At 48.7% G+C, this 18177-nt stretch overlaps 3 protein-coding genes across 4 annotated transcripts; 2 read left to right on the plus strand and 1 right to left on the minus strand.

The window, feature by feature from the left end:
* Positions 1 to 3432: 3432 nt before the first annotated feature.
* On the plus strand, positions 3433 to 7143 carry Il2rg (interleukin 2 receptor subunit gamma). Of its 2 annotated transcripts, XM_028770042.1 has the most exons (8): positions 3433 to 3627; positions 3842 to 3995; positions 4221 to 4405; positions 4598 to 4737; positions 5190 to 5352; positions 5809 to 5905; positions 6095 to 6161; positions 6499 to 7143. In XM_028770042.1, the coding sequence occupies exons 1-8, from the start codon at positions 3513 to 3515 to the stop codon at positions 6682 to 6684; spliced, it is 1107 nt and encodes a 368-aa protein (XP_028625875.1). In that variant the 5' UTR covers positions 3433 to 3512; the 3' UTR covers positions 6685 to 7143. The 2 variants fall into 2 exon arrangements, with proteins under 2 accessions (XP_028625875.1, XP_028625876.1); XM_028770043.1 differs by lacking the exon at positions 6499 to 7143 and having other exon boundaries at positions 3474 to 3627; positions 5190 to 5248; positions 6095 to 6142.
* Positions 7144 to 7261: 118 nt separating this feature from the next.
* On the plus strand, positions 7262 to 10175 carry CUNHXorf65 (chromosome unknown CXorf65 homolog). The gene is made up of 6 exons (XM_028770044.1): positions 7262 to 7679; positions 7809 to 7895; positions 8096 to 8230; positions 9259 to 9327; positions 9729 to 9895; positions 10052 to 10175. The coding sequence occupies exons 1-6, from the start codon at positions 7655 to 7657 to the stop codon at positions 10142 to 10144; spliced, it is 576 nt and encodes a 191-aa protein (XP_028625877.1). The 5' UTR covers positions 7262 to 7654; the 3' UTR covers positions 10145 to 10175.
* A 494-nt stretch (positions 10176 to 10669) lies between these two features.
* Foxo4 (forkhead box O4) lies at positions 10670 to 17405 on the minus strand. Its single transcript, XM_028770019.1, has 3 exons — positions 16576 to 17405; positions 12339 to 13392; positions 10670 to 12073 (listed from the first exon to the last, which is right to left on the minus strand). Exons 1-3 carry the CDS (start codon positions 17026 to 17028, stop codon positions 12066 to 12068), a joined length of 1515 nt encoding a protein of 504 aa, XP_028625852.1. The 5' UTR covers positions 17029 to 17405; the 3' UTR covers positions 10670 to 12065.
* Between the last annotated feature and the right edge of the window lie 772 nt (positions 17406 to 18177).

The raw sequence follows: 18177 nt of genomic DNA on the forward strand, positions 1-18177 counted from the left end.
CTTCCTTCCTTCCTTCCTTCCTTCCTTCCTTCCTTCCTTCCTTCCTTTTTCTTTTTTGAAACAGGGTTTCTCTATGGATCCTTGGCTGTCCTGGAACTCTCACTCTGTAGACCAGACCAGCCTCTAACTCACAGAAATCCACCTGCCTTTGCCTCTTGAGTGTTGGGATTAAAGGCCTGTGTCACCACTGCCAGGTCAGGAAGCTGATTTCCAAAGAGTGATCATTTGTTTTCCCAATATTGTATTCTTTCTATTATGGTATTATTTTTTAGAGAAAAGACAAAAGTGCCATAATAAAATTACCAAAATCAGGGCCAGCTAAATGGTTCAGCAAGTAAAAGTGCTTGGTGCCAATCCTGACACAGCCTGAGTTCAATTCTCAGGACCCATATGGTGGAAGGAACTTCCTTGCCCACTGAATATACACACATGCATACAAAATCTATATCTAAGCATGGTGGTGCAACAACTGTAATCCTAGCACTCTGGAGGCAGAGGTAAACTGCCTTTGAGTTTGAGGCCCATAAAGAGTTAGGGGACAACCACTACATAGAAAGACTCTGTCTTTAAAAAACAAATACATAAAAGCATAATAGTAAAAACAAAATGCCAAAACCCACTGTGGAGATCAAGCCTGCAATGCCAGTGCTGAGGAGGCCAAGGAAGGCTGTTTAGGCTACAAAGTGAATTAAAGTAGAAAGTGAAAATTCTGGCCACAGTTCACAAGTCTGAACCCTTGGCAGGAAGGCCACAGGAGGAGGAGAATGACAAAGGCCAGCTTTTTTGTTTTTTTCGAGACAGGGTTTCTCTGTATAGCCCTGGCTGTCCTGGAACTCACTCTATAGACCAGGCTGGCCTCGAACTCAGAAATCCGCCTGCCTCTGCCTCCCAAGTGCTGGGATTAAAGGTATGTGCCACCACAGCCTGGCAAGGCCAGCCTTAAAAATATAATCTGATTGGGTAGAAGAAAATATACTGGATGTGGTGACTTTTGATTTAACTCTGAAGGGCTCCAAAAGCAGAAATAGCAGCTGAGTATAATGGTACACGCCTGTATTCTCAACATTGGAGATTGGAGGTGAAAGATCAGGATTTTAGATCATCTTCAGCTACACGGTAAATCTGAGACTTTGAAAAAAAATGGTAGCAATTCTAGGTTCACAGCAAGGTAGAGTTCCTTCTGCTTAATACTGCTGTGAGCTGGAAACTGCTCCAATTTATTCCCTGTGCCTCTCCTCATCTCACCTTAGAGTGGTACATTTTATTACAATTGATGCATTAATTTTCTACATTGATGTATCATTATCACCCAAAATACAGAGGGCTTTAAAAAATGCAGCCAGGAATGGTGGCACACACCTTTAGTTCTAGCACTTGGGGGAGGCAGAAGCAGATAGATTTCTGAGTTGGAGGCCAGCCTGGTCTACACAGCTAGTTCCAGGACAGCCAGGGCTACACAGAGAAACCCTGCCTCAAAAAAAAAAAAAAAAAAAAAAAAAAAAAAAAAAAAAAACCATGGAGGCAGAATGAACCTAGAGCCTTCCATTGATACCAGCACTGAATGAGTTCTTAGTGCTTCTCATTGATTCCCATGGCAATTCAGGTTTGGTGGTGTCAGTATTCTAGATTTTGGCCATTCTAAGAGGGGGTATTTTAACCTTCTACGTTAGCCAGGCGGTGGTGGTGCACGCCTTTAATCCCAGCACTTGGGAGGCAGAGGCAGGCGGATTTCTGAGTTCGAGGCCAGCCTGGTCTACAGAGTGAGTTCCAGGACAGCCAGGGCTACACAGAGAAACCCTGTCTCGAAAAACCAAAAACCAAAAACAAAAAAAACAAAACAAAACAAAAAAACCTTCTACGTTAGACAGTGGCTACATCAGGCAAACAATAAGCAAACATCTAATGTGGCTAATATAGATGAATGGAACTTGATCTTAACCATAAAGCCTTATGTAAAGTGCTTGAAGACTTTTGAAGAATAACCCTTCTGCAGTAGGCCAAATGGTGGTCTCCAAAAAGATAATGTACTCTCAGATTTTATGATTTTCTTTGGCAAAGGGGTTTTAGAAGGTATGACTAAAGTAAGGATCAAACACCAAGCATGCTGGCACTGTATCCCAGCACTTTAGGAGATGGAGACGGGGGACCAGGAGTTCAAGGCCAGCCCCATTGCCTACCAAGGCTAGGCTGAGTTACATGAGACCCTGCTTTAACATCACCACTACCACTCTCTCTCCCAGAAAAAGAGGAAGCAACTCTAAATTGACCAAGATGGAAAGAGGATAGTTCAAGGGCACTTTACTGAAGAGATGCTTTTAAAGCAGAATCTGAAAAAATTAGTGTAATTTTACCAGAGAGAAAATAGAGTAGCAAATCAGGCGGAGGCAAAGAACAGCTGGCTGGTTCCTACCTTTGTTTAACTGTGTTTTGGAGAATCTTCACATCTATGCTGTAGAACTCATTACAGTACATTGTATTATTTATATGTTCCCCACTTATCTCTGAGCTTCTAAAATGATGATGTCTTGTCTTCTGTTCTCAGAACATAAGCACAGTACTGAGCACATATTAAAGACTCAATAAATGTTGGCTGGATAAACAATTTCAGTAAATGGCTTCTCCAATCAACCTTGTGCTCTGAGGGAAGGTAAATCTAGCCACAGAATGAAGAATGGACTGGAGAGCAGAGGCCCTTGAGAAAGGGGACCAGTTTGTGGGTTACGGGAATAATCGTGACTGGAGGTAATGAAAGGCTGATTTAGCACAGTGGCTGTGGTTAACAGAAAGGAGGAAACTGCTGGGAGAAATACCACAGAAACAGGGGTGATTGGATTCTCAGTGTGAGAGAGAAGGGGGGACATGAAGAGGATCCTAAGGTTTCAAGTCTCGCAGGTGATGATGCTATTAAGCAGGACAAGGAAGACAGAAGGAGAAGCCGATTTGCAGGGAGCTAGAGAGCCTGAAGTGAGTTCTGTTGTTCTTCCATCTTAGAAACCAGCTCTCACCAGGGTCAACAGGGACCAAACTCAGGCAGCAGTTAGGGGTGGTTATTCTAGTTCAGATTAGGTCAGAGGAAAGACAGCTATGTATGCACCTACATGAATCAAGTCAGTATTTTCCACCCATCCTCCCTAGACTGCAGAACTTTGACAGAGGTTAAGATAGCCTAGAGGGAAAAGGTGGTTGGGAGTGATGGTATGTGGTGGGGGTGGGTGTCCAGCAGAGCCTTCCGGGACCTAGGTGACCTGAAGAGTCTTGATTCTGTGACACTGTTGTTGATCAAGTATTAATCTTGACAGAACATCACCTTAGAGCAGAACCCAAATCTCCCAGGGGACTTAGCTTATGTCACTGAACACATTTACTAACCCCCCCTCCCTCTACAGCGTGGTTTCTAAGGTTCTTTCCACCGGAAACTACGACAAAAGGAAATGTATGGGTGGGGAGGGCTTGTGGGAGAGTGGTTCAGGGTTCTGACACAGACAACACCCAGAGAAAGAAGAGCAAGCGCCATGTTGAAACCATTATTGCCATCTAGCTCCTTCTTACTCCTTCAGCTGCTTCTGCTGAGGGTAGGGTGGAGCTCCAAGGTCCTCATGTCCAGTGGGAATGAAGACACCAAAGCTGGTAGGAAATCTAGGACCAGAGGGGACTGTTGAGAGGAAGGCTATGGGAAAAGGGCTGCTCTTTCTATACAATCTGGAGCCTGCTAGTGCTCACCACAATGACTAAAAAGAAGTGTGGGGAGGGGAAAGGGAGGGCTGTCTGTCTCACTATTGCTTCTTCTGACCAAGATTTCTTTTTCTTCCACTCCACTACTTCGTTTTCTTCACAAACTTAGATTTGGTCCTGACTTCTATGGACCATAAACACCTCAGTGTTCCTACTCTGCCCCTCCCAGAGGTTCAATGCTTTGTATTCAATGTTGAGTACATGAATTGCACTTGGAATAGCAGTTCTGAGCCTCAGGCGACCAACCTCACTCTGCACTATAGGTAAGAGAGGGGGGAGGGGTAGCATAGGAAGAAGAGAAGGTGGGTTAGCTGGGAGAGACTGCATGAGGACCAATAAAAGTGGGTAGCCATCTCCTCAGGCACCCTACCAGTTTCTCATGGGATAAGTTGTCAGTTCAGACCAGATGAGGCTAGGCTATGGGCAGATGTGGTACCTATGTTAGACCCATCATTTTTTTTTTTTTTTGCCTTGTAACCCTTCTCTAGGTACAAGGGATCTGATAATAATACATTCCAGGAGTGTGGCCACTATCTGTTCTCGAAAGAGATTACTTCTGGCTGTCAGATACAAAAAGAAGATATCCAGCTCTACCTGACATTTGTTGTCCAGCTCCGGGACCCCCAGAAACCCCAAAGGCGAGCTGAACAGAAGCTAAACCTACAGAATCTTGGTAATCAGGAAAGAAGTGCCAAGAGGCCAGGGAGCTTAAAGGCTCTGGAGTTTATAGATTGTTGGCCATGGACAGAAAGGAGAAGATGGGGAGTTGGGATGGGGAAGGGAGGGGGGATAAGGGGAATTAATTACCTCCAAGATCCTGACTTGCCTAGGCCAGGGCAATGACCACACACATTCATATCTCCAGTGATCCCATGGGCTCCAGAGAATCTAACACTTTACAACCTGAGTGAATCCCAGCTAGAGCTGAGATGGAAAAGCAGATATATAGAACGATGTTTACAGTACATGGTGCAGTACCGGAGCAACCGAGATCGGAGCTGGACGGTGAGTGACTTGGCGTTGTGGATGCAGTGGCTAAGGCCAAGCAAGAGGAGAAAGGGTTCAACTAGTCAGACAGAAGAACCTAATATCAGACCCAGTTCTCTGCCTCCCAGCTTCTCTGTCCATACTTTCACTTTTTTTTTCTGATTTCACCAATGAGCTTTCACTTTGGCTCTCCCACCATCCTCTTTCTGATGCCAGACATAAAGGAAGCCAGAACATGGATCTGGAGGGTAGTCAAGTTAGAGAAGGGGAGCAGTATGTTCTGATTAGTCAGGAGAGAAGCAAAGTAGAACCGGAAGGGACCAGAACCAGTTTCTTGTTTTGTTTTCCTGGTACTGGAAAGAACAAGAAATTAGAAGAACCAGAAGATGACATTGAAGTATAGGCAAGAATGTTCCCATTCTCTCTTCCTTTATTGATAACCATCTTTCCCTCACCCTTCTTCTCCCTAGGAACAAATAGTGGATCATAAACCTAGATTCTCCTTGCCTAGTGTGGATGAGCAGAAGCTGTACACATTTCGGGTTCGAAGCCGCTTTAACCCAATCTGTGGAAGTACTCAACAGTGGAGTAAATGGAGCAAACCAGTCCACTGGGGAAGCCATACTGCAGAGGGTAAAGTGCCCAAATGTATGACCTCTAAATCATTCACCCAGTACCCTAACCTTTGTAACACAGTCACTATCAGTTGCTTTATCTCTCTAGCCCTAAGCCCCCCGCCCTTACTGTTTAACGTCAATCTCTAGGAAGCAGGATTTTCTATGGAGGGATGAGAAGGGGTGCAGCTAAAATAGAAGAGTGGATCCCCAAGGAGGCCAAAGGATGCTTCAGGGGATATGAAATGTATAGGAGATCTCCACAACCGTAGAGAGTCTGCATAGTAGAGATGAGCTTGGATCTGGGCCGCCCTCTTTGATTTGGCTTATTCATCTGTAAAATGTAGATAAACACTGTTCTTCCCTCTCAGGAGCCATGTGGAAAGTAAGCATAAGGAGTGTGTTTGGCGTGGTGCCTGGCATCCATGTCTTATGAGTACCACAATGCAAGGGTCATTTTCCTTGTTTGTTACAGAGAATCCTTCCTTGTTTGCACTGGAAGCTGTGCTTATCCCTGTTGGCACCATGGGGTTGATTATTACCCTGATCTTTGTGTACTGTTGGTTGGAACGGTGAGATTTCAGGAAGCCCTTAAAATGAGGTGGGGGTAGTGGGGTTATTTCAAGATCTCCAGGGTAGATCATTTAAGAGCTATGATAAGAGTGTTGAGAGGAAGCTAGAGGTTCCACGCTGGCCAGTTGGATACAGGGTAATAAAGATCTTTCATTTAATGCTTCTGCTCTCTCTTTCTCTCTGGTCAGAATGCCTCGAATTCCCCCCATCAAGAACCTAGAGGATCTGGTTACTGAATACCACGGGAACTTTTCGGTGAGAACACTACCATACACATACTATAGTTTATCAACTGCCAACTGCTAGTCAGCAAGACAGACTGGGGGTGGGGTGGGTGCACAGTGGAAGGAGGAGGGGGCCTGTACCATTAGGATGTGACTGACCAAATGGAGGGTGGGCTAAGCGGAGAGACGGAGCCAAAGAGATTTATGTGATTCAGACGGAAACTACAGGGCATTAGGAGCCCTGGAGCCTAGATAGCCCTTCTGTAATCACAATGGTTACAGATTTGTGAAAGATCCGTTGGCCCAGAGCCTGAGTCTTTTGCTTCCTGCCCCTAATTGACCTCTGACCTGGAGATATCTGTCTTTAGGCCTGGAGTGGTGTGTCTAAAGGGCTGACTGAGAGTCTGCAGCCAGACTACAGTGAACGGTTCTGCCACGTCAGTGAGATTCCTGCCAAAGGAGGGGCCCTAGGAGAGGGGCCTGGAGGTTCTCCTTGCAGCCTGCATAGCCCTTACTGGCCTCCTCCATGTTATTCTCTGAAGCCTGAAGCCTGAACCTCAATCCTCTGATGGAACCTCAAAGTCCTATAGCCCTAAGTGATGCTAACTTCCCCTTACTCAACTTGCCAATCTGGATCCAATGCTCACTGCCCCCCTACCCCGTGGCTAATTTACAATTTCATGTCCCGTGTAACTGCTTTTCCATTCCATATCTTCTACTTGAGAATGCCCCTTGCCCTGTTTTCCTGCACAAGTCCTCCCCTGCCCAGGCTAGCACCTTTTCACCTTTCTGGGGAGACTCTTACCCTGTAGCCCAGGGTGGCTGGGAACTCACTATGTAGGCCAGGTTGGCCTATAACTCACAGGTGATTCTCCCGCCTCCCAAGTATTGGGGTGATTGGTATGCATCCCCACACCCAGCACTGCCCTTCTCTTTTACAGGATTCTCCCTCCCTTTTTCCACCTAAAGTCAACTGTTTCCGAATCAACAAGAAATAAAGTTTTTACCAATGATCCTCAAGAATGTCTGTTGCGGGGTTCAGGAGCAGGGGGAAACATGGCAAACAATGAAGTTGGGAAGAATGGTGTAAGGGTAGGCCAAGGGCCTAGTACAGTCACACTGAAGAAGTGAGAGAACCACAAATTAGCTGAAAGGAGTAGTGTTCTGGCTACTTACTTTTCTCTGGTAAACTTCTGGGCTCACTCCAGGGGCCAGTTTAGAGTTATATTTGCCATGTTGTCCCAATTCCTTGAAGCTACTTTATGGGCTTATGGAGCCCATCCACTGTCTTCTATTACACATACCACTTCTGACCTCACAATCCTTTAACTGCAGCCCCAGGCCCCGCCCCAACTGTCAAAAGCTCTCTCAAGTCTGCCCAGTCTGGGCCTCCTTCAATTTATAAATCCATCTGCCCCTTCAATCCTCTAGCCCTATGGGCACCCTCAGGCCCTCGGGGCCGTAAGAACACCTCCCCTTCTGCATGATTCATCACGGAGTGAAGAATGAAATGACCTCAGTAGCATGTTTATCATCATCAAACATGGAGGTGAGGGGCAGTGCAAAGCAACAGTCTGGGGATGGGCATGGGGAGGGAGGGATGAGGACAGCTGAGATCACTGAGGGGGTAGAACTAGAGTAGGGCCTGCATACTTCCATCCATCCTATCTCTTCTCAGACAATCAAGAGTTTCTGGTCAATACCAATTGCTCTGTCCTCCTGTTGCTACATTACACCAGAAAGAAAATGGGATTACGGAAAACAGGTAAGTGGCTTTGGGAGGAGTAGTGATTGAAGGTCAGAAGCAATAAGCTGCCTCTAGCCTCTAAACTTTCCTCTCAGCAAGAAGGGCTGTCCTCCTATACTCAAACTTTCCTCAGACCCATTCTGTAGAGGACCACTGGCCCTTTTTATTCATATTCTCTGTTCTTCCCTATCCCAATTACCCCCGTGGCCTTCCTCTAGACACCATTGATTTGTGTGATGAATCGGGGACCATGAAGTTACTCTTCCTGTCAAAGACACCTGGAGACTATGCCAGCAAATTCCTTACAGCTCGAAATACCTACTATGTTTGTAAAGTGGAGCGTGGGGCACCAGGTAGAGGCTTGGGAGTGTTCTCCATAGATCAAATCCCTCAAGATGGACTAGGAAATTTGTCCTTAAAATAAGGCAGCTTTCTCTTGTAATCCCAGCACTCAAGGAACTAAGGCAGGAGGATTGTGAGTTAAAGGGAAGCCTGGGGCTTTATAACAAACACATCATCAAACCTCATCCCAAACACAAACGCCACACACACAAACGCAACAAACAAACAAATACTATAAAGCAGGGCCCAGATGTAGCTCACTGGCAGAGTGCTTGCCTAGCATGCATGAGATTCTGGATGCCATCTCCAACATGGCATAAAATCAGGTGCAGTGCCTATAATCCTAGTATTTGGGAGGTGGAGACAGGAGAAGCTGAAGTTCCGGGTCATTTTTAACTATTCAGCAACTTTGAGGATAGCCTGGGCTGCATAAGACCCTGTCTCAAAATGAATAAATTCTTTAGAAATGGAGGTAAGGAAGCTTGAGAGTTAGAGGCCAGCTAACTCAAAAGAAAACACCTACGCCAGGCAGTGGTGGCACACGCCTTTAATCTCAGCACTTGGGAGGCAGAGGCAGGCGGATTTCTGAGTTCGAGGCCAGCCTGGTCTACAGAATGAGTTCCAGGATTCCAGGACAGAGATACACAGAGAAACACTGTCTCGAAAAAAAAAAAAATCCTACAAGGTAGAGCCAGGAACATTAGGAGTTCAAAGGGAACTTGGGCTATATGAGATCCTATCTCGACCCTCCCCCCCCCAAACAAAATAGTAAGTAAAATAGGGCATTCTTAGCCAGATCTAAATAGACTATAACTAGTCAGCTCAAAGAACACTACTTTGATGACAGTAGATTAGGAACATATATACCAAGCCAACCTACTTCATCCTAGGGTCTGTGTAGGTCTGTGCCAAAGGGGAAGAAAAATGTGTACCAGCTCAAGAAAGTGTTTGTTGTTACTATCCTGAAATCTTGGGCTTCAAAAGGGCAAAGATTTTGTATGTATCAGGGGCTGGAGATGGCCTAATGTTATGTTTACAGGCACCAGAATCCACAATTCCTACAAAGCCATTGTGCCCCTCCTGAAGAATCCAGAACCTGAACTAGTTGGTAAGGCACGTCATGGGGGAGGTAGGACATAGGAAGTGGGGTACACAGCTATGTACTGGGCATAGTGTCATGCACTGGGAACCCCAGCACTCCAGCAGGAGGATTTTGAGTTAAAGGCAGCCTGGGCTTAAATGTGGAGGACTCTTTCAGAGAAGTGGTTGGATGGGGCTTAGCATAGTGTGGTTGGTGGGATCATGGAAGCCTAGGAAAAGGGGGGCAAGGGTCTAGGTAAACTTTAGAGGGAGTGTCTGGTTTAAACCATGCGTGTTATTCTCCCCACTTCCTTCCCATAGTTTCTATCTTGGGCCAAGTTACCCTGACTGATCCATTGAATGACAGAGGGTCATGATGTGTTCCATCTCTGTTCCTCAGAGGGGCTGGTACTTTTTCTTGTTTTCTAGAGTCACTTCTCACACAATGTGAATTCCTGGAGAGGAGCCGAATAAAGATGCTTAGAACTCTAGAAGCCAAGAGACTGGCAGCCATGGAATCCTCTGTAAATCTCCTGGCAAGATCTCCCAAGAGTAGTGGAACCCAGCAGGCCCCTAGCCCAAGCAGCCAACTGAAGGTTCGAGCACTGCTCATCTCTGAGAATTTCCTGGCTAAATTCGACTTCTATGTTCACCATCTGACCCCAACCTTTTCTCTCCTTCCTTTGGCCCTAGACAGTAGGAATCTTTCCCTGCAGAGCCTCTCCATTAATATATTTGTTTTTCTTTTCCAGTCTAAAGGGGGGCGATCAGATGAAGATGGGCCACCTTCCACCCGCAGACCATTCTATAAGACTAGAGCAGACTTTCTCAAGAGACATCATTAACTCAATAAAATGACCAAGTGAGAGCAGCAACTACCAGGAGAGAGCATGAAATTACTGGAATTGAACGTGAGGTTTCTTTTTCTAGAAAGACTCCTTCTCTCAGCATCTGCACAAAGGCTACAGTAGGCTGTAGGCACCAGGGAGGCTGAGGGTGGACCAGAGCAACAACAGAGGGCTGGAGTGAACACTTTGGGGGGGGGGGGCGGTGAGGAAAGACTGTGAAGTCTAGTTGCTAGACTTTAGTACAATAAGCCTTTGAGGGCCAGAGAAGGGGGTGGGGTCTTCTCAAACCAGACTACCTCCCCTCGGGGGAGGCCTATCTTGCAGCCGCCTACTCCTGCTGGGGTTAGGTGTCCCTCCCCCACCACACTCCATTACCTCCCAGGCTGAAATTCCCCCACCTCCCAGCCTGCGGGCAGTCGCGGCCACCCGCCCTTCAACTAACTGCCCTTCGCCTTTCCGCCACCCTCCCTCCCCCATTATTGTGGGACGGGGGCAGCAAGGCAGCAGAAACCAGAAACCAGATCTGATTATAGACATTTATTGAACTCATTTATTGATTTGACACACTTCCCCACTCCAATCTAGCACATGATACAATCTGGGTAGGCCAGGCGCTGACACAGGAAATGATGGGAACCCACAGCAGGAGTGGGGGAGGGGACAATGCAAAGGGCGCTGGGGGAGGGGCTGCTTGGGGGCTGGGGTGGAGGAGCCCCAGATGGCCTCTCTGGCAGGTGCTAGTAAACCTGATCCACATTGCCCCCATCCCTGCTCATTTCCCAGACCCTCAGCCAAACTTCAGGCTCCCCCTTCCCTGTTCCTCTCCACAGCCCTGCCTGCCACCACATAGTCTTCCACATAACCCTGGCAAACCAGGACTGGGAAGAAGGGCAGGGACAGCTGTCCCAGTCCTTGAACAGGGAGGTCTCTGTACCTAACTTTACTACCCTAAATCCTTCCTTCTTTCACGCCCCTCCCAGGCCTCAAGCCAATTTCAGGCCTTGGATGCTCTCTCTGGGAGAAACCTAACCCGCGCTGGTTAAACAAGAGCGTGCTTGCCCCACAACAGCACCCTCTTCTAGGCACAAGTGGACAAATGTGGGGACCTGGCTTAGGTGCTTTTGCTTAAACTATGCACAGAGCTTTTTCTAGACCTGGTCCAAAAGGGAACACTTCTCTCCAGTCAGTCTGGCTACCCACCTCTCCCTAGCATCCTGTGTCTCCTCTGTAGAGTCTGTAGTGTTTGTATCATGTCACTATGACAAAGCCTTTGGAAAGAAAAAAAGCCTTCTCCCCATCGCTAGCACCTCACCACTGTTAAAAATCTCTATATTTGTGTTTATATTTCTTTAAAAGTTTATAAAAAGCCTGTCTGTTATCTGCATCCTTCCAAAAGTGATTTGGCCTCGTGAGCCACTCCAGTGCTCAAAACTTGGCCCTTCTAGGGGCCCCTGGCCCCCCCACCCCCACCCCACTGCATAAAAATCCAGGCTCAACCGTGCCTGGCCCAGCTCTAATAAGATTCTCTACCAAAAAATAATAATCCTGCTCCGAAAGGCAGGGTAATAAGGCCACTGGTGACTTCACATTTCCAACAGCATTGCTGGCCCCTGCTACAAGGCCTAGGTGGTGGGAATGGGGAAATCAATGGTGGCCCCTGAGAGAGGACCATAATTACCCCCTAATTGGCACAGTGAGAATAAGCCCTTTTCCCTCCTTCCTCCCATCACCCTCCTCCAACACGTCATAGATGTATCTTTATAATTCCCTCAATACTTGAGTGTGTAACCACCTCTCTCTAGCTCTAAAGTAGGGTCTCAAACTCCTGAGGAGGGCTCAAGGGGGAAAAGTAGATAAGGACAGGCCTGGCTCCATCTCCACCACCTCTGAAGCAGGGGACAAAGCTTCTTGCTGTGACTCAGGGATCTGTGGGAAAAAGAAATGGAGGACAAGATAAGAAATTCATGTGGGACATCAGATTCATACCGGAAGTACCCCTTCACATCCCCAAGGCTCCCTGTTCTGTGATGAGGAGCCCACATTTAGAAGTTATGCTATTCTAATATGACACCCTCCCTTCCACCTCCCCAGGGACTCCCGTTCTCTGCTGTACGGCTCTCTCTGGCTCAGATCATAGAATTAGCTGAACATTCAAGAGCAAAGATGCTGGAGTGATTCGGGGGTGTTATACCTGGCTCAAAGTTGAAGTCCAGTCCCTCACCATCCATGAGGTCACTGATGATGTTATCCATGTCGCATTCCAGGTTCTCCATATACATATCGAGATCCAGATCCTGAGGCATTCTGTCATGGCTGGAATCTTCAGTAGGAGATGCGAGCACAGGGGTTCCCAGGACCGTAGGGATGGGAGCGCCTGCCATGACTGGAGGTGGTCCCATCACAGAAAGGGTGGGAACCAGGTTACTGGGACCAGGACCCTCTAGCGGTGTAGGACACAGGCTGACTCCTGTGGCCAGCTTGCTAGAGGAAGGCATTCCTCCCAGTAACAGAAGTGTAGGAGCCTGAGACAGGATAGGATCTACCTGGGTCATGAGAACATCAGCAGGAGGTGGTGGTGTATCAGAGGTGAGCAGAGCCTCTAGAGACTGGGAACTTGAGAAGCACCCTTCTCCTGCTGACAGAGACCCATCTAGTGGGCCAAAGAGGGAGGCGCCATAGCTATGTAAGGGGCCAGCAAGCCCAGGATGCTGCAAAGAGAAGCTGGAGAGACCGCTCCTAGACAGCAAGGAATGGGGAGATGCAAGATTGAGCCCATCCAGCAGCTCCAGATCTTCACTGAGGGTGGGAGGGAGACCCCCTGCATAGCTGGCTGAGGCTGGCATTTCCTCTTCTGCTAGCACCTCAGACTCTGGCCTGATTGGGGACAGCCGGGTGCTGACAGTGCTAGCATTCGAACTGCTCCGTGGACGGAAAGTGGTCCACATATCTGCTTCTTCTCGATTCCGAGGACAAGGACTGCTTGACCACTTGGCAAAGTGGCCAAGAGGGCTCCTTGGAGTGGCACCATCAGGTGGAGCTGGCAGGACAGATGGCTTCTTCTTGGAGCCTTTGCTGCGGCCCCGGAGCAGCTTGCTGCTGCTATCCATGGAGGCAGCCCTGCGCCGGGGTGCCTTGCCACCCTTGCCGCCATCGGGGTTCAGCATCCACCAAGAGCTCTTGCCAGTGGCCTCATTGTGGACCTTGATGAACTTGCTGTGCAAGGACAGGTTGTGACGGATGGAGTTCTGGATGGGAGAGAGGTAGTAGAAAAGGGGTACGTGAGATATGTGTAGGGGAGGGTGGTGGGCAGCTGTTGAATCTAAGGGGGGAGGGCCGGAACACAGCAGGAGCCTCAAAAGTCAAATCCAGGAAGGAGAACTAGGGAGAGGTGGGAGACAAGAGACTGTACATAGAGTGCCAGGCTCATCCCCCTCCCCCCGCCCCGATTAGATCTCAAACTGGGCCTTTAATTCTAGTACCCAGGAGGCAGAGGCAGGGATTTCTGTTGAGTTTGAGGCCAGCATGGTCTATATAGTGAGTTCTAGGACAGCAAGAGCGCTGTCTATACCTTTGGTAGTTAACAGCTGACAAGACTAACGGTATGGAACCATAAATCGTGCCATATAGATTGGATGAGATTGTGTGCAACTGTCCTCAATAGTGGCCCCTCAGAGTGCCAAGCCCACAGTCTGTCAAGTACACAATACATAATCAATACATGTCCAACTGGTAGGTAGCCCCTAGATGACTACAGTAAGGCTTCCCTTGAGGTTCTGCCAGCTCTTGAGTGCCTTGGGTACTAGAACCTACCTGCTATTCATTCTTCCTTTACTGCTGACATTCAGATAAACATATTCTTTCCACCCTCTAGTAGCCCAGGGTGCAAGATGGAGTTGATACTTTCTGAGCTTCTGGTGGTACTTAGTTTTACTGGTTGGTCTACGGTGTCTGCTGTACCTCAATCACTTCCCCACTCCTTCCCAGTTTTTTCCCCTTGGAAGTCTTCTAAGAATTTGAGCATAATCTCTCTACTTTAAAGGTCATGTGACCTCCTGCATGGAGCTCTTTAGTTTAGAAATAAATTCAGGAGGAAGCTCAAATATGCTAGGAGCCCCTAAGAAACTGAGGCTCGAGACAGCAGGAAACCACTTCTGGCTCACTGGTATTAAAAAAAAAGTGACCATGCCGGGCGGTGGTGGCACACGACATAATCCCAGCACTTAGGAGGCAGAGGCGGGTGGATTTCTGAGTTCGAGGCCAGCCTGGTCTACAGAGTGAGTTCCAGGACAGCCAGGGCTATACAGAGAAACCCTGTCTCGAAAAACAAACAAACAAAAACAAACAAACAAACAAACAAAAAGTGACCAGCTTCTTGTGCCAAGGTCCTTTAGCAAAAGACTTCCTTGCCTCACTGGGCCGATCCATCCACCTCTGGCTCTTAGTAACTGAGCATCGTTGTGTCTTATGGCTCTGTGATCTCCTTCCTTCTTTTTCTCTAATTCTGGGTCTAGTGAAGTAAATGTGGTGTGTGGTGTGTGTGTGGGGTGTGTGTGTGTGTGTGTGTGTGTGTGTGTGTGTAGACCAGTGCACGTGCGCGTGCACGTGAGCGTGCGCGTGCACGTGAGCATGCGTGTGCGCATGCGCGTGAGCGTGCGCGTGAGCGAGCATGCGCGTGAGCGTGAGCACATGCATATGGTGGCAGGTCAAGCCCAGAGACATATGTTGTGCAAGAGATTTACTATTGAGCTACAACCCCTCTTCATTAGGCCTCCGAACAAGCAAGTGGCACACATCAGTTCTCAGTTGTGCGCGCTCACGAACACACGCATGTGTTCACTAACTCACCTAACTTAAGCTTTCTTGTTCAAGTGAGTGCCGCCCCCTGGTGGGGTGGGAGTGACCCTGGCATAACACCAGGGAAGTATGAAGCTTCCTGCATGGCGGGGGACACTCTGGAAACTTTTGGCCCTCTTTTGACTAGGTTTGGCAATGAAAGCAAACCATGCTTTCCTCAGAGAACCATGATCTGTAGAAAAACTTGTACTGAAGTCCTCGTCCTGAGGGTAGACTAATTACCTAACCTCCCTGGGCCTTAATTTCCTCATATGCAAAATGCGGACTCCCAGAACTGCCAGGAGGACTAACTAAATGAAAAAAAAATCTTAGAGTTATTTCACGGGTTATGGATTTAACTTAGTGGCAACCATGCTGCCCTGGGTTCAGTTCCCGAACCAAAAGGGGAAAAAAAAAAGATTTCATGAACTATAAAGGCCGAGTTACATGTAAGTCACAAGGAGGGACTACTCCCAGTGTAACAGGCGCTCGTGGTCATTCTACCCTGGAAAATCAACTTAAGAGAAAAGAAAAACAGCTGTGCAGGCTGGGTCCAAGGAGGGAAGCTCTTTGTGAGCTTCAGATTGTGGCATGGCAATCTACCCAGAAATAGTGCCAAGGGTCTCGGTCAGCTGTCCCATCTTCTGTTCCGTCTGGCCCCTACGCAGACTGCAGACCTACTCCCTCACTTTAACATCTACGTGAAGACCCATTCTGCCTGCTGTACTTGTACACTAACACTAACCACCTACAAGATACAAGGCATCGATAATGGGTTGAACCCTCAAGTTTTGTGATTAGAGCCCGTATTTCTCTGGCAGAGTTTTCAGAGTTACTGTTCGAGATCTTCCCAGTTTCTTCAAGAAAGACCAAGAGACCGCTCAGCTCAACTTGGAGTCAACTTAAAGTCAAGGCTATATGAGCCCTCCTTTCTCCATGAGTAGTATTCCTGAACAAAGACTTTTCCCGAGAGTTTGGATAGCGCCTTACAAGGAGGAATTTTCGTCAGGAGAAAGTAAACTGAGGCAGATAGCAGCTTACAGCCTTTTTCCTTAGTGCACAAGGTTGGCTACCTTTCCCCATGGATACCAACCACTTCCCCCACCCCATCGCTCACTCCCTCTTGGGCAGAGCAATCCTGTAACAGCTCCCGCTCACTGAGGTATTGGGAGGCGAGCAGGGAATCCGAGTAATCCCGCAGGAATGGGCCAAAAGGTGTTGGGTGGGAGGTGAGGGAGGAGGGAAGGCTAGGTGCGGGTGGAGAATCCACACAGTTCCTGCTGTACATAGGATAAAGACTTCTCTGTGGGAATAAATGTTTGGAGCAGCTCAAGCCAAAGTGCTGAGTAGCGAGTAGAGAATTCGATTTTCCTCAGAGCAGGGACAGTGTCTTATTCATCGCTGATCCTCCCGCTTCAAGCTCAGAGTGTGGCATATACTATGTACTAAGTAAATGTTTGTCTAACTGAAGATTAAAGGTGGATCTTCTTTGGGCTTTCCAAAGGAGTGGAAAGGCGGTAATGGGGGCCCCCAGAGTGAGAATAACTAGAGGGGTCCAAGGGTGGATGGCGTGAAGGTAAGGGACTCATACTTACCTTCCATCCTGCCGAGCTGTTGCTGTCACCCTTGTCCTTGAAGTAGGGCACCGTGCGGACCATCCATTCGTAGATCTGGGCGAGTGTCAGCCGCTTCTCCGGGGCGCTTTCAATGGCCTGGCTGATGAGTTCTGCATATGACTGATTTCCCCAGGCATTCCGGCGGGAGCCTCCCTTCCGAGGACCTGTTACAGCCCCCAGGATTCCCGGCTGGGGGCCCCCTGCCGGCTCTGGGAGCCGAGAGGGCAACAGGATCGGTCCGGAGTGTCCCTCCGTGGGTACCTTCTGTCCCAGATTGGGCTCCACCTCGGACGGTTCGGGTGGCTCCGTAGTGAGTTCTGGTCGGGGAAGGGGCCAGGTGCAGGATCGCGGACGGCTCTGCGGTTCGAAATCGGGATCGAGGTCTATGATCGCGGCAGCCTCTGTGGCTGACTTCTTATTCTCTGGATCCATACGTGGGGTCGAACCTCTGCTGCTCAGCGATCAGTGGAGCCTGCCACAGTCCCTCACCATGCCTCCCCCAAGGGGGGAAACACATTCTTTCCAGTTCTCAGAAAGTCAGGAACTTCTCCCTCGTCTCCGGACTCTAGCCGCTAAACTGTCCCTTCCACTCAGTTCTCCGATCCCCTCCGGGCTACGGGCAGCAGCCTCAGAGTAGCGCTCTGAGGCACCACCTGTAACCTCCGCCTAGCGAAGGCACTTTCTGCACCCTCTCACTCAGCTTCCTGCTCTTTTAAACCTGAGGCACCGTATCCCCTCATACATTGCGCTCCCATCACCGAACGTCTCCTCAGCGAAGTTCCCTCCCCCTTTCAAGTTGCTGCCCCCCGGACACTCCTCCCAAATTTCCTCCACCCGGATCGCTGCCCTCCCCCACGCCCCGCTCCCGGGCGTCACTTGTCCCTCCCCTGACTCTCCCTCCCCTCGCTTCTTCCCTCCAGGTCACTCTTGAGAGGGTCAAGGTTCTTGCGGCCCTAGCCTCCCCAACTCCAGAACTGAATCCCCGGGCGGGGGCCGCCGGCGCCCGGCCCCCGGGTTTCCCTTTTGTTTTGCTCCAAGCAGCAGCCCCCGCCTGACGTCTCTGTTTACCACTCGCTGGGGCAGCCATCTGCGCACGCGCTTCAGGAGCCACTTGGGAAACCGAGTTCTTCAATCGTGCCACCCTGGTTGGTCTCGAGGACTACAACTCCCGTCCTACCTCGCGATCAGGAGTCCGATATCGGCCGCAGGAGAGCGGCGCGTGGCAGGATGTGGGGAGGTGGAACTTTAATGGTTAGAGGTCGTCCTAGACTCTTTTTCTTTTCTTAAAAATAGTTTTCCTCATTCCTTGCCTTTCCACCCACTTCCTTGAGTTTCGGGGTCGCCCAAAAGATCGTTTTGAAAGGCGCAAGATTTTCCCATCTTTCACTAAGAAAGCAAAGTGAAAAGTATTGTGTCTATAAAAGCAGAAAGAGTATCAAGAAGTAGGGAACTAATTAGAAAATAAGACACACTCACTTTGGGGAGTTGAGAGGGAAGCTAGTGTAACATAACCAATGGCGTTCATTGGTTATGGTGCTCTTCCTATCTCTTCCACTCTCTACGTGCATTTCAGACAGATCT

Source organism: Grammomys surdaster, unplaced genomic scaffold (assembly GCF_004785775.1).
Source record: "Grammomys surdaster isolate TR1022 unplaced genomic scaffold, NIH_TR_1.0 197, whole genome shotgun sequence".
Lineage (NCBI taxonomy): Eukaryota > Metazoa > Chordata > Mammalia > Rodentia > Muridae > Grammomys > Grammomys surdaster.